Source organism: Ursus arctos, unplaced genomic scaffold, assembly GCF_023065955.2.
Source record: "Ursus arctos isolate Adak ecotype North America unplaced genomic scaffold, UrsArc2.0 scaffold_2, whole genome shotgun sequence".
In the NCBI taxonomy this organism is placed as follows: Eukaryota; Metazoa; Chordata; class Mammalia; order Carnivora; family Ursidae; genus Ursus; species Ursus arctos.
Genome location: NW_026622874.1, coordinates 72,520,392 through 72,535,773, shown reverse-complemented (window position 1 = coordinate 72,535,773; position 15,382 = coordinate 72,520,392). Strand labels below are relative to the sequence as shown.

Sequence of the window (15,382 nt, the reverse complement as noted above, 5' to 3'; positions counted from 1 at the left end):
TTTTGTGTAGGAACCTCGGAAAATGGGAAGAGCTCAAAGGCTACGCTTCTCAAACCCCTCACTGTGCACAAATCACCGGGGTCTTCTCCAAGAGCAGATTCTCAGTCAGGTCTGGGCTGGGGCTGCTATTGCTGCTGGCGGACCGGGAAACTCACTGTGAGAAGGGGGGTGGAGCACAGGCCCCAAGCCCAGCTCTGCCACTCGGCGGCTGTGTGATGTCAGGTCGGTGGCCCAACTGCTCTGAACTTCATGTTTCTCGTACATAAAATGGGGATGGCTTCTGCTCTCTAGGATCTTCGGAAGACTGAGAGATGATGTGTGTGGATCTTCTTCCCACTCCCAGAGGGGAGGGTGAGACTCCTTCTCTGCACATTCAGCTGACACCCGTTTTTCTTTCCTAAAGAAGCTACTGTTCTTCCTGATCCGGATTTCTCACTCTTGGCACTCCTGCCACTGGGGGCTGTCCTGTGCGTTACAGGATGTTTAAGCAGCATCCCTGGCCGGGAGCACGTCTCCTGAGTTGTGGCAACCCAAACTTTTCCAAACATGGCCAACACCCCTGGAGGCAGCAGTGTCCACGACTGGGTAGCAGCCCCCCAAGCAACGGCTCCTATTCACCGTTCGTTCAACAGTACGTGTCGAGTACCCACTCTGGGCCAGACCGAGTGCCAGGAATGTACTGATATTTAAGACAGATGAGGCCCTGACCCACGGACATTTTTTCCTTTTAGAGCCGTAGTCTTCACAACTGTTAAATGGGTGTAACCAGGCTGAAGTCCCAGGCGTTGGCAAGACAAAGTGAGTTAATCTGGTGTCTGGATGGAGCTGGAGAGGCAGAGACACCAGGAGGGTATCTGGGCTCTTGGGGGGGTGGGCAGGGAGAGGAGCACGCTGCCCGGTGTCAAGTGTGCAGGAGCAGCAGGACAGGAGAGAGGAATCTGTGGGGAGGGCCAAAGCAGCAGGAGGGTGGGACCTGAGCTGGGAAGGAAGAACAGGGAGAAATGGTGGGTAAAAGGGCTTCGAGCAACAGGTAGAAATGGGAGGGGCCCAGAGAAGAAGAGAAATGATCAGACAGAGATATGCGCACGTGATGCAAGCGGAGAAGCGAGCCCAAGGAGAGGAGGGGAAGAAGCCGAAGCTCTGGGAGGAAACGCCGTGAGGCGGGTCTGGCACGAATCCGGGTCAGCCACACGGGACCAGGAAGAGTGGCTCGTGGCTGTTCTAAGCTCACCCGATTTTGGTTACTAAGAGTTCAAAGAGAAAATGAAGGGCTCTTTGCCAGCTCCTGCCACCTCCTCTGAATGGGCCTTGCCAGAGGGACGGGGACGGGACATAGACAGCCTTGGAAGGCAATGAGGCTTCTGGGCCTCATTCTGTGTAGTGTTATTACTGTAACTGTGGCGACCATCTTGAACACATCTGTAAGCAGATAACACAGGGCAGCACGAAATGCTACCCCGGTTCTGGGTTCTCTGCCCACCAGGGAACCTGAAGTCACAGACTCAAGTGGGATCAAGCAGAGAACACCTGCCCGACGTGGCACACATATGACAAGACGGCAGCACGGCAAAGAGGCAACTAGATTGACTTCCAGCCCAGACAGCAACAGACTCCAGAAAACAGTCCTGGGGCATATAAAGTCCATCTGCCTTATTTTTAAAATGATAGACAATCTCAAACACATTACTTTGTGAGCTTCCGATTTTATTAGAAACGTATTCTAAGAACAGTCGAGAAGCCATGCTTGTGGATGCGACGGGTCACATTACCGGTTCCACAAAGATCTTCCAGAGCTCCTGCAGGGGACAGAGAAAGCAGAGTCCCGAGGTTCACAAGGAGATGAGTCCCACAACACGCGAACCACGGGGAGCACGCACGCTGCTGAAGGAGTGGAGAGCTGCTTCTGAGTCTCTGCTGCTCTGGGCTGTTCTTTCTGCCCCACTATGGAAGAGAAGCTGGATGGCTAAGTTCTGGCATTCATCCAAGACGCATCAGAACGTCACACGCCAAAATGGACCAGAAGAATGGCAGTAAGTCACAATTCTTCCATTTGGGGAGCTGTTAAGTGCCATGTCCTGTGACTGCTGATTTTCGTAAGGAGCTGATTTTCCTGGCCATGTGCTGCTCCTCCTGACCCAGGCGGGTGGAGAGGGTATAGACACACCAAGTTCTTAGTGGAAACTTTGAGTCTTCACCGGCAGAAGTAGAACGACTGCTGTCTACAGCGAGACGGGCGGGCAGGGAGGCAGCCCAAAGGTGGCGTAGCCTCCTCACGCTCGGCAACCACACAAATCCAGTGCCGTGCTTGCCTGGGGAGCCTGAGAGGGAGAGCCCTCTCCCCTCTCCTCCTCACAACTAGGACTGGTCTCCACAGACCCACCACAAAAGGGGTGGTCACAGCCAAGAGGCAAAAAGAACAAAACTCATTCCTTCCAGACCTTTGGACTTGCAGCTCCTGATAATTATAAGGGATTTTCAAGGGTAATTTTGTTTCTCAGGTTTCCCCCATGAGCTGGGTTTAAAAACCATAATAGGAAGTGATAAGGCTGTAGGATTAAGTCCCAGCTCTGTTGCTGCCTGGTGGGGTGATTTACCTTGTCCTGGCATCCACCGAGACAGGGGAGGAAGGAGCTCGGCCTGGTACCTAGCCCACGGGCCGTTACTAGCACAATTACTCAGAGGCCGAGTTTGACGGACCCACTGTGCCCGGTCAGAAGGGCCATCGGTCATCAGTTAAGCCTGCCTTGTCTGAGAGGCCAGCGAATTTCCACAGTGAAGATGTGGCCTCCGGCACTGGGGTTCTGGCATCGAGAACCCCACCAAGTGCCCCTCACTGACTTCCTGTGTCACCAACCACTTTCTGTGCTTGGCCCTCCTGCCTCCGGAGCCTGAACTGCCCGCAAGGAAAGAACACGCTCTAAAGTCCAAGGTGACGGTTGGCCTGCAGGCCCATGTGCAGGGCTAAGAATGGGGAGAACCCACCACAGCTTTCGGCTGCTAGCGCTCCTCCACCCCGATAGCACCAGGGTGCGGGGCATGTGTCTGGAGGACCCTGGGGTCAGCAGTGTCATGCACAGCAACGACGGCCCGCACATGGTGGGGGCCGCACCTACCAGCTGCTGGATGCGCTCATACACGAGGAGCTGAGGGAAGGAGGCCTCCACCGGCTCCACCGCGAAGCGCAGCCGGCCGTCCGCAAGCCTCTCCAGCCGCTGCAGCCAGGAGCGGAAGTGGTCGTAGGCTTCGCACGTGACGTCCAGGTGTCTGAGCGTGAAGTTTAGCCTGCGAACAAGCAGCCGACACACATGCCTCGCCTTCCTGCTGCTCCCTGACCTCACTCCCCACCAGCGGGTTTTCACTGAGCGCCTACTGTGCACTGAGCACTGGGTACTGCCTTCCTGATTCTGCAGGATAGCCCAGGAGGTGGACATGGTCCGTTTTACAGACATTGCAATGGAGGCTCAGAGACACAAAGTCAGGTGGCTCAGATACCACCACCTGAAAGGCCCTGCCCTGAGCTACTAAGTGGAGCAGGAGGCGGATGCAGACCGCTGGCTTCCCCTGCCCCGTCCAGCGCAGAATCTGCACATGGGGTGCCCACGACCATTTTTGCAGTGAGTGTATGAAGGGCAGGAACTGAGGGCAGTGGGCGGAGGAGGGTGCTGGGAGGTGGTGGGTGGGGAGCCATCAGTGGGCGACTTTAGAACACGTCCTTCCGAGTCCTCCCAACCCGGCCACTCGGCCACCTCTACACCATAACCTGCAACACGATTTAACCTGAAACTCAAATTCTTTGCCTTTTCCCCTTTTCTTTCCAAGATTTTTTACTACAAGAAACTTCCAACAGTGTGATCAACTGTCCCAGCTTCAACCACTGCCAGCTCACGGCCGCTGTGGCCTCTGCCTCCCCACACACTCAGACTGGATCATTAAAAAGCTAACGCCAGCCATCACAGCGTTTCCTCTATAAACACAGCCATGTGCATCTTGAGAAGATAAAGGCTCTTCTGCTTCTTTGTTTCACCCAAAACAGATTTGATGATAATTCTTTAACATTCTAATATCCACTCAAGTCTCTTGAGGTTTCCCTCTGACTATAAAATCAGTAACCAAGTGAGGTCCACATGCTGTCATTGGTCACGTGTGCCCTGAAGAAGCTCCTTGATATTACCCGTATGAACGACACTGTGATGGATACGCCCGGGGGGACAGTGAGGACACAACCATGATCGCTTCCACAGGGCAGATTTCTAGATGTTGGACTGCTGCGTCAGTAAGCAGGGCTGGTTTCATGGCTTTTTAAGATTTTATTCTTAAGTAATTTCTACACCCAATGTGGGGCCAAACTCACAACTCCAAGATCAGGAATCACGTGCTCTACTGACTGAGCCAGCCAGGTGCCCTGGTTTCTCGCTTTTGCTACATACTCCAAACTGCCTTCAGAAAAGTTGTACCCTAGCATAGGAAGTGGGGAAAACGATGTAAGGTGTCCAGCACCGTGTCTACCACAAGATGGACACTCCCTCAATGGGAGCTTAATGCTTCAGGATGTTCAAGTGCAAACGTCCTGGAGGGGCTCTGTCTGCATCAGGAGAGGACAGACAGGACCGGGGCCCTGAGGAGACAGATGGCATCCCGGAGGGGAAAGAGAGGCCCTCAACAGAGCGGTGGCCACGTGTCCCGGCTCTGGAGTGCGGCTGCATTCAAGTGCTCGTCCGCTCATAGACCAGCCATGACAAGTTCCCTGCTGCCCCTCAGCCTTCCTCTCTCCACTGGTGAGGTGGGGGCAGTGGAACCTCTGCACCGGGCTGGCCAGCGGATGACAGGAGGCCACCAGTGTAAGGGGCAGCACGCACTGGCACATGGCAGGTGCTCAGTGAGCGAGTGACAGGACGACACTGATAGATGCACGCTCAGAAGGGGGTGTCAGGCTCTCAGGGTCACGGAGCTCACCTCTTTTCCACAGACAGAATGGCTGTGCAGGCGTTTTTCAGTTTGTGAGCGAGGCGGGACAGTGTTTTAAACAGAGCGTCGGTTAGGTCATCGTCGTAAAACACTGCGGGGAGGGAAGCAGGCGAGGGGAAAATGCAACCATCAGGGAGATCTGTCCCTCGGAGGATCCCCGGACAGGGCGCCAAGGCCCCATGAACCTGCAACGGCAGCAGCTCGCAGGCTGAAAACCGCAGGCGGGTGTGGTGGGGCGCCCAGGAGGCCGGGGAGGGCTCCGCGGAGGGGCGCGGGCGCCACTGTCACCAGGACGTCTTACCTTCGGCTGCAAGCAGGATGGTGGTGTGGCTGTACAGGTCAGAGACATCCTCCTGTGACCAGCTGAAGGGGACCTCTGGGTCTGTGAAAGGAGAAAGGCCATGTTGCGCACGTTCGTTTCTCTGTGGGCCAGCTCTGAGGCTAAAAGAAGCTTCAGGAGAGGAACAGTTGGGGGTAGCTCGGAATGGCAGGCAGGTCTGAATCCTAGCGCCCCAGCTTCAGGGTCACGGCTGCCCACACGGCAGCCAGAGGTCTGCCTCTGCCACTGAGGGGCAGGCACTGCTACCCCCACGAACTTCCTGTGTGACCCTGAGAAAGGTGTTTCATCTCTCTGGGTTTCTGTTCCGCACCAGAATGGGCTTAGTAACGCTGCCCTCAAGGACTGCCAGGGAGGCCAGGGGACCTAAGGTGCTAAATGCTCGGCAGGTGACAGATACTCAACAAGCCATGATTTTCCTCGCCTGATGCCGGACAGGGAAAGAAATTTTTATACAAAGAGTGAGCAAGCATGCAGGTCTGAAACAGCCTGTATAACAAATTTAGAAACCTCTCCCACCCAGTTGGCCCTGCAGCCACAAGGCTGACTCCCCGCCATGGACAGAGGACAGAGTGCTGTGCTGGGAGGCTACCTTCCAGCCCTGGGCAGGTGCTTAACCCGGAGCGTCCATCCTCATCTGTAACTGGGGGACTACTGTGCCTACTGTACAGGGACACTGCCAGTCTGAGTGACAGAGCGGGTGGAAGCTGCCAGCAACTGTCACTCATCAGCAGATGGAGCGGAGTGGCTGTGAGCTGAGGGACTGTGGCGACAGCTGGGACCCTCTGCTCAGCCCAGGCCACAGGGCTGACAGCCTGAAGGTAGGACAAGGGGCAGTGAGTCTTCCAGGACACGGGACAGGGAGACGCGCACCTGTACACAGGTCATCTTTGAGCCAGTCCAGTTCTTTGACCTTAACTACACCTCCTGCAAAAGCAAAACCAAGCAGAATGTCCAAACTCAAAATAGGGAAAAGCCTAACCCTTCCCATTCTATGTCCAAATCCCTCCGTCCCTCCGCCAACATCCTCTCCACGTCCCTCCTTCCCTGCAGCATTTTTTGAGTGCTAGGTCTCAGGCCTCACAGTGGACACAGGGAATGCAAAGGGTTAGGAGGCATGGCCCTGTTCTCGGGGACCAGCACCCCAAGAGAGGCTGGCCGGCCAGCACGCACCAACAAGGCTGTGTGGTCAGGGCACTGCTGAAAGGACATGCCAGGGGCACAGAAGGATGAGAGGAGCTTTGGTTTCAGACGGGGGTGTGAGGGGAGGCTTCAAAGAGAACGTGAGTCATGCCTGCTCCTTCCTTCCAGCTCTTGTTGACTGGGCATTCAACAAACAATGCGATGGGGGACCACACAGACAGGCCCCTGCCCCATGGAGCATGTGGCCTAATGGGGTGGCAGATACCTATCAACCAATCACGCAGACATCAAAATGCAATGGTTCAAGGTGAAATGAGGCTCTGGTAGGGAAATGTGACCTTGTCTGGAGCTGAAGTCTGGGAATCCGAGTATGATGAGGAACTGACAGGAGGTGTGGGACCCTCAGGCCAGGGCGGCCGGCACGGAGCGGGTCCTGTGAGGCAGGGACTATGGATGGCAGGGCCCGACCCCCACAGGATCTGGGACAGGCAGACAAGTTTGGTGTCCACTCAGACAGCAACAGGAGACCTCTGAAGGGTCTGAAGCCCGTGGGCTGGAGTGGCCTGATCTGAGTGGGAAAGTGCCCCCCAGGTGCTCGGAGAAGGCCTGGACAGGAAGTCTAGTGAGGAGCTGCCGCCATCTATCACGTCAACTCATTTCTGCAAGTGCTGCAGAAATCCAACAATCAGGCAGAGGGGGTGGTGGGACGGTCCGGGCAGAGGGAAGAGCATGTAAAATGGTGCTCGGCTTGCTAGACAGGGCTGGACGGCGAGGCTGTCCGGGGAAAAGGCAGGAAAAGCAGGCATGGGTCAGACCAGGAGGTTTGGGAGCCAGAGGGAGAGCTTGGACTTCACCCCTGAAGATTTTTGGAGAGTGAAGTCTGTCTCATATTTTTGAAAGGTCACTCTACATGCTACATGGAGGACAGCTGGGAAGGGTCAGACAAAGAGCTGGGAGATCAGGTGGGGGCCACTGTGACATCTAGGAGGGAGAGAGCTGAAGCAGGAGCGGCAGTGGGTGCGGTGAGGAGAGGATGACGTGAGGACAGAGTCATCACATCTGAAGCTCTGTGAAGCCGGGACTGTGCTCACCTGGGTGTACAGACCCAGCTCCCGGGGTCACCGTACCTGGTGTTTGTCCCACCTGCCAAACAGAGAACCCTCCTCCCAGGGGAAGAGCTGCTGGGCCTCACCTCCGGCGGCAGTCAGGTGGCTGTTGAGGGCAATGTTTCGCTGGCACATGGCCAAGAGATCTGTACCGACATCTGGAACGACAGAAGGGCACGCCATAAAACGCCAGCGACCACCACACTCATCTCCAGGTTCGACAGCCTGACTGCAGAGAGGTGCACAATGTCAAGTTTCTCCTGTGTGCCTACTGCCAACATGAAGCATGTTCATTTTAAGGCCCTTTTCGACGATCTTTCCCTTCAGTAAGACAGGGGGCTGGTGGGGACAGACTGTGCAGTCCAGAGGGAAGGGGTGAGAGCTCCTGTTTTGAGTGTGTATGCAAGAAACAGGTGTGGGTGTTTGATGTGATTCATTGAGACACAGAGCAGGTTTCTACACGCTGGGGGCATGCTCTCGGCAGCACGAGTCGCTGTCGTGGCCATCCGCGTCTCCTGAGCCGCCCGCTGCTCTGACGAGGTGGTGCTTCCCCCTTTCAGCAGAACTGAGCCTTGGTACCGTGCATTTTTGATGGCGCAAGGGGTGTGGGGGGTGGGCATTATACCAAAACTTGATTTTCACTTAGAAGAGTGTACACGTGGAAGGTACAGAAAGCTGTGTGAGTGACATGTGCCCAGCCCACTATGGCTGTGGATGCCCCGACCCCGTCTCATCACCCACTGAGGGCTCTCCATTCCAGAGAACGCGCAGAGCCTGGGACACACCTATGCCTTTCCCGGGGCCACCGGGTAGAGAGAATATTGATGGTGTGTGCCTAACAGCACATAACCGGTTCAGCAGCTTGTAACTCTTTATGGGAGTTTTTGTTCAAATAGATCCTCTGTGGGAATCTAACATATAAAACAGGTGAGACAGAGCAGCGTCAGCTGAATGACAGTGGGAGACCAAAGCCTTGGGGCTGCCCCCCAATTATCCCTTTGCTGGCCCTTGAGGGAGCGCACAGAACTCTGCCCCATGGAAACCAGTCTGAACCACAGGCGCCCCTCTCCACCCGCCATATGACAGTGGCCGTGTATATGACCTGAGGCCAGCGCCTGACCTTACTCTTTGTCTGTCCATCTGGACGAAAGATGGTGGCAGGCTCCCTGGCTACTGTCCAGGGTCACTGTGAAGTCACAAGTGGGTGCTGAAGCATGTGAAAGGCTTTGCCGACTAGAACGTGCGGTGTAGATGCAAGCTCCCTTCTTTGTGCCAGGAAACCCCCCTCTCAAGGACAAGACAACTTGATTATATGCTGCTGTTGGGCACCAGGCACAGGGCAAAGCTCTTGGGTAGTGCACGATGGCTTCACTCTGGGAAGGGCTTGCTGATAATTTACATGCACCTTGGCACGGAGTGGAACCAGGGGCTGCCCTGCACACTCCCAGGCAGCGGCTAACGCAGACTATCTGGAAAGTGTGCCAGCATCACAGGGGATCCCCAGCATCCCTTTCCTGTCTCAGAAGCAAAAGACAGACGTCATGGGGATGGGAACTAAGAGTCAATGAGATGCAAACCAAAGCAGCAGATGTCCTCTTTCTGCCTAGCAGACCCTGAAGATTTAAAGTGCAGTGACACTCCCTTCTTATGAACTGGTACACGCTTTCGGAAAAAGCGCGTGGGGCAGAGTGGGGTGTAGTTGAGAGCACTGCGCCCGCAGCAAACTGCTGGTGTCACCACCGAACTGCGAGTTCATGAGATGCCATCACTGCGGGGTGCAGGAGGGTGCGAGGGTCTATGGCATTTTCTGTAACATTTTAGCAGCTTCTACGTGAGTCTAACACTATTCCAGAATAAAAAACTGAGAAAGAAATCACTTGGCAGTATGTATCAAAACCTTAAAAGGGGTCACACCTGCTTCTAGGAACCTAGTCTGAGGATCAACAGACAATGGTGAACAAAGGTGTTCACTGCAGGGCAAATCAGCAAATAGAAAAACAAAAACACCAAAACACATGGGAACCACCACAATGTCCAGACACAGAAAATGGTTTAAAAAAAAAAAAAAGATGAAATTGTACTTGGTCTTTAAAAGTCATATTTATAATTTCTAATGACTTTGGAAAATACTCTTCAAAAAATGTTTTTCCACATTTTTGGCAATGGACAGCAACAAACATACAGTCTGATTTCAGCTACTGTTTGGGAGTATGTACACTCAAAGAAAAAGGGGAAAGATGATGAAAACCCAGACACAAACAGTTAAAGCAATGGTTCTAAAGCTCCTGGAGGACAGCGACTCTGTTTTATTCACTCCTGGATCTCCTGCATCTAGGACTGCGTCAGCATCCAGAGGGCACTCAATAAACTGCATACTGCTGAACGAATCTGGGGATTGTACAAGTCTGAGTCAATTTGATTTGCTGTCCTGGGAAGTTTCCACAAAAAGTAGGCTAGACTTCTACGACCAGGGAAGAACGTGAAGGCTGTTTTCAAGCCTGACGCCAGGCTTCCGCGGGCTGTGGGAGGAGGCGCGGGCTGGGCAGCAGGGCGTCCTGCACTGTAAGTGCTCCTGCCCCTGCGGGCTGTGCTGGGCCATCCCAACGTTATTGAGAAAACAACAGAGAGTGGAGAAAACCAGCAGAATGGGATGGCAAAATCAACAGCAGCCGAAGTTCACGCTTCCTGACACAGTCAGGGCACGCTCCTGAGATGGTGGGCCTACCTGTACAGTAAACGGTGCGTGCCACGGTGGCTGCGATGATGCTGGCCAGCCCCGTGCCCGCCCCGAGCTCCAGCACGGTGCAGCCCTGGAAGACGTCCCGTTGGAACAGAATATAGTCGGCCAGGAGCAGGGCACCCCGCCACACCTGGGGGAGAGACAGACAGGAATGACAGCTGACGAGAGGCTCCAGGGAGACCCTTCGGGGCCACAGGAAGTGGATGGGACCTACCCACCTGCTTGCCAACATCCTCCAGGGGGGTGGCCATGGTGTGCTCTGGACAGGATGGAAACCAAAAGAGAAAGGGCCACAGTGAAAATGGGGACGGACAGAACACAGACAGACGAGGTGCATGGCATTCTGCAAACACGGCCAGATGGGTGCTGGAGTTGAGCGTTCTACAGAGCGGCAGAAAAGCGGGTTGGGCGACAGTCGGAGGGGCTGTGTGAGCGTCACTCACAGACCAGGCACGGAGGCTTGACCACATAACTGGGAATCTCTGCCCCTCAGCCTGGAGACAAAGGTCACCCCCCCCCATCCCACTTTACTGTGCTGGGTAACTGTCACAGCGTATTTACATCGTCTGGATCGGCTCTGTGCCGACAAGTCACGGTACGTTCTACATGTTTCCTACGCTCAGAACCACACCAGAAATCAACAAAGTAAGTTTGAGTTTATATCCTTTTTTAGGTGAACTATGACAAGGCGTATTCTCAAGCACAAAATGTATTAGGATAAAATCTGGTGGCGGTATGGGGCAGGGGGAGAGAACAGAAATAGGAGACCAAAGAGAAAGGGGAACATGGCAAACATCTTTGCTGTGAAGAACTGGCTCTCGCATTCTTAAGCAAGATGGGGATGGCTATCAAATTAAAACACGCACAACACATGCACAGTGGTGGAGGGGCCCTGTGTGCCCGTCAGACTTGCCATATGCTCACAACGAAACAGGAGAAGGGACCCAGGGACCAAGGCAGGACAGAGAACCGCAGGGTTGGAAGCAGCATGGGTGGTGCTACCCACGCTCCCTCCACGAGGGTCTGCCCTACGGGGGGCAGCCTGCCTGCCCCTAGTGTTTGCTCCCCCAACACGGGGTTCGACCTCATGACCCTGAGGTAAAGACCTGGAGCTGAGATCAACAGTTGGACACTCAACCGACCAAGCCACCCAGGTGTCCCTCCCCTCCGGGTATTTTTTAATTGGCTACTCAGATGGGTCCATAGCCTGAAAACAATGACCTGGTCTGTGGTCAGAGGAAAAGGGTAGTCAGGAGACTAACATCTGCTTAGCGTTCACTCTGTACCAGGCCCCATATAGGCACATACTGCTCATTGCTTATTAAATGACCAACAAAGGGCAGTACCCTGGACCCCAGTTCATAGGTGCAAACATAAGCCCTGGTGGGCACAACAGCTGTCAAAGGTCACCTGGCTTATGCGGGGTGGAGGTGGGTCAAAGCCCAGCTCTGCAGGATGCCAGAGTCCAAGACCTGGTTCCTTATGTCACACCTTGCAGACAGAAGCATACAGCTGGGGATGGAACACCCAGGGGTTATCCCTGCAGCTGAAGTATTTATCGCCTTGCCACTCCACTCCCTCAGATTGACAGCGTGCTGAAAGGAAGGACCTCACCATGAAGTCCCTGAGATGGACAGGCCGGGAACCTGGCCATACACTGGCACTCGGCTGTGGGACTTCGTTCTCGGCCTGCGGGATGGTATACATTCCCAGAATGTTAAACACACACACCAGAGGCTGAACCCTCAGTATGGAATAACCAAGTCTGCCACTCCTCCCTCAGGGAGGCCAATTAAGTGAAGGCTGAGAGTGAAATGAGCCATCATAGCCCCCCACGTCCCCCCAGGCCAGAACTTTCCAACGTTTTGACCACCTGACATAAGACATAAGCTAAGGTGGGGTGCCTGGGTGGCTCGGTCAGTTAAGCATCTGCCTTCGGCTAAAGTCATGATCCCAGGGTCCTGGGATGGAGTCCCATGCTGGGCTCTCTGCTTCTCCCTTTCCCTCTGTCTGCCGCTCTGCCTGCTTGTGCGCTCTCTATCTCTGTGTCAAATAAATAAATAAAATCTTAAGAAAAAAATTAAAAACAAAACCAAAAAGAACATAGCCTCTGGTGTCACACAGACCTGGGTGCGAATCATCACTCTGCCACTGACTGGCTGTGTGACCTGGGGCAAGTTCCTCAACCTTTCTGGGTCTCAGTTCCCACCTCTGTGAAATGGGAATGCTCATCCCTGGAAAGGCTGTGAGGAATAGAGGTAATCCACGGGAAACATGGAGTATGGTTCTGGTGTGAATTCCATGTCACCCTTGATGGAATAGACTAGAACACAGCCTGCCTGGTTCTGAGCAGCCACTCAGTAACTACCTGCGGTACAGACGTGTGGATGGATGAGAGCTGCTGCAGTTTTTGAGAGTGCCCTAACTGACCCCGTGCCCCTGACCCACGCCAGTGCCCAGGCTTACCGGGGCCTCAGATACCGTCATGGACCCCGGGTCTTAAGGAACAGACTCAACCAGGAGCTCTTTTCCCCGCCAGTGAGCAATGCTGGGGGTGGCAAGACAGACCACCTCCTGGCTGTGGAGATGGACATGGACTCAGAACCTTCCTCACTACCCCCCAGCTGCGTGGCCTCAGGCTTGTCACTTCCTATCTGCGTACTCTCCCTGATCCACAAACACACTGGGCCCTGAGCCACACTGCGGTGCTGCGCTGGAGGTGGGAGAGCCACACCTGTATTTACCTATTCTGATGATATCCTGGGGGCTGCTCTCTTGTGCTTCATCTGCCAAGGGGTCGTCTTCCTCCTGCGTTAGAATCGTGGGATGTACCTTGTCTCTCGGAGGCCCTGCTGGCTCAGGGTCCGAAGCCGCCCGTGGTCTCCTCTCGACGTCCAAATCCCCATCCTCGTCCAGCCGAGCTCCCACTCCCTCCTGGCTGGTGATGTCACTACTGCAGCCACTCCCCAGAGGGGGTCTGGCGCTGCCCGGCCTGGAGGGGGGCGTCTCCTCTGCGGGACCCATACCATGACGGCCACCCTCAGTCCCTGAGTCTGTCTGAGAGTCTTGGTTCCACAGAAGCTTGAACTGGGACAGGAAAACTGAAAGGCAAGACGAACACAAAAGGAGAATATCTCCAAGCTGGCACCTCCTCGTAGAAAATCTGATTTACACCTGGACAGAGTTTTTAAAGGCCAGGTTGAGGCATAGTAACGGCCCACAGAAAAGGCTCGTTTGACTCAGCTAAGAAGCTGGGGCCACTGAGAGCAGCTAGCATTTGATGAGCATCTATTGTAAAGGTGCTCGGCCCCCATTATCATAGCCCTCCCTGCTGCTGTGAAGATAGTGGGGCCAGCTGCACTTCACAAATGTGGAAACTGAGGTTTAGGGAAGTTAAGGGAGCCCATAAGGCCACACAGCTTTTGACATGGCTGAGGCAACCCTCAAACCCCGTCTGCTCAACTCCTAAACTGATGCCCTTCTCACTACACTGTTCCACCTGTTAAAGACTGGAGGACAGGACAAGGACAACAAGTGGCCTTCCCCATCCGGTGGCTAGAACGTCACTGGGACCAGCTTCAGTAAGAGTATGTGTTCCTGAGAGGCAGGCTGGGGGTGCAAGTGTTCAAGAGGACAGTCCTGGGCTGTAGTCTTCCATCTCCCCAGGCTATCTGACCCCAGTCCAGTCACTGATCTGTTCTGGATCTCCGGCTCCTGAATTCAGGGTCCCAACTGGGACACAAGGGAAAGAGGAGTATTAATTACACTACAACAAGCTAATACAGGGTGATCAAAGCTGGGGAGGATGGCCAGGGATGACCTGTGTGAGGTGACATTTGGCTGGGAGGGAAGAACCTTCTGGGTTGAAAAACAGCAAGAGCAAAGGTGCTGAGGGAGGAAGTGCATGCAGTATATGAGGGACAGAAAGGAGCAGAGAAAGGTAAGTGTGAACACACAGGCAAGGGCTGGGTTGGGCTGGGCCTCACCGGCCAGGGTCAAGAGTCTGATTTTATTCTAAGAGCAAAGGGGAGCCACTGGTGGGTCTGAATCAGGGTGCTGATATGATCTTCATTTTCTTTCTTTTTTTTTTTTTAAAGATTTTATTTATTTATTCGACAGAGATAGAGACAGCCAGCGGGAGAGGGAACACAAGCAGGGGGAGTGGGAGAGGAAGAAGCAGGCTCATAGCGGAGGAGCCCGACGTGGAGCTCGATCCCACAATGCCGGGATCATGCCCCGAGCCGAAGGCAGACGCTTAACCGCTGTGCCACCCAGGCGCCCCTGATCTTCATTTTCAAAAGATCCCCTTGGCTGCTGGGGAGATGAGTAAGGGGAGGGTGTGCAGAGCAAAGCCAGGGAGCCCCGGTGGGAGGAGCTGGAGGCCCCAGCCTATTGACAAAGGGGGCCGGACTGGGGTAGGGCAATAGGAGCCTGAACCCTGTCTCCCGACTGGACCATGTGCTTCCTGAGGGCAGGGCTTGGTTCATTCCCTTTTGCATTTCCAGCATCAAGTCCAGCCCACCCACTGCCAACCCTGCACAATGTAGGTGCTCAGGAAAGCACAGGACTTCAGTCAATGCAACAAGGGTACTTAAGAAGTGGTGTGAGGGTAACAGCTGAACAATGCAATCCACCTAGTCTTTTACCCAAAAAGAGGAGCACGAGAAAGCAGAAAACGAAATGAGATCCACAGGGGGCTGGGCCCCTCAGCACAAGTCTAGGACCTTACCAGGCTGCCCCATGCCGTTCAGCCGCACCATGAAGTGCCTGTGGTTCGGGGTATAGAGATGGACATCTGAGAGCACAGTGTCACTTTTGAAGGTGACCTCATCCATGGCTGGGGTGGGGGCCAGCTACCATGGCCGAGCTCCACGTGAATCATGGGACAGCAGCACCTGGAAGGCAAGATCAAGTCCTCAGGACAGCAGGTCCCAAAGGGGATCGTTATAAACACTCCCCAGCCCGGTGGTAAACAGCTTTGCAATACCCTGGGAGAAGACGCTTCCTTTTTTCAATTTGCTAATATTTTTCCTAAAGGAGAAAGTCTTGGAGCCTCTGCAAAGGAAAGAAATCCATCTAGAATTGTGTTAT

The 15,382-nt window shown here is 54.4% G+C and overlaps 1 protein-coding gene across 11 annotated transcripts in view; it reads right to left on the bottom strand.

Moving 5' to 3' along the window:
* Nucleotides 1-15,382, bottom strand: part of METTL22 (methyltransferase 22, Kin17 lysine) — a 30,466-nt gene that overhangs the window by 12,189 nt on the left and 2,895 nt on the right. For 2 of the 11 annotated variants that reach the window (XM_026520357.3, XM_057314862.1), the window contains exons 2-10: nt 15,021-15,186; nt 13,036-13,392; nt 10,510-10,550; nt 10,277-10,421; nt 7,638-7,709; nt 6,176-6,229; nt 5,267-5,347; nt 4,954-5,056; nt 3,114-3,282 (exon numbers count right to left, since the gene is read on the bottom strand). In XM_026520357.3, coding sequence (XP_026376142.1) covers nt 3,114-3,282; nt 4,954-5,056; nt 5,267-5,347; nt 6,176-6,229; nt 7,638-7,709; nt 10,277-10,421; nt 10,510-10,550; nt 13,036-13,392; nt 15,021-15,126 — 1,128 coding nt within the window. In that variant the 5' untranslated portion in view covers nt 15,127-15,186. Of the gene's footprint in view, nt 1-1,683; nt 3,283-4,953; nt 5,057-5,266; nt 5,348-6,175; nt 6,230-7,637; nt 7,710-10,276; nt 10,422-10,509; nt 10,551-13,035; nt 13,393-15,020; nt 15,187-15,382 lie in introns of those variants that run through there. The other 9 variants (XM_044391556.2, XM_057314861.1, XM_026520358.2 and 6 more) reach the window with 9 other exon arrangements.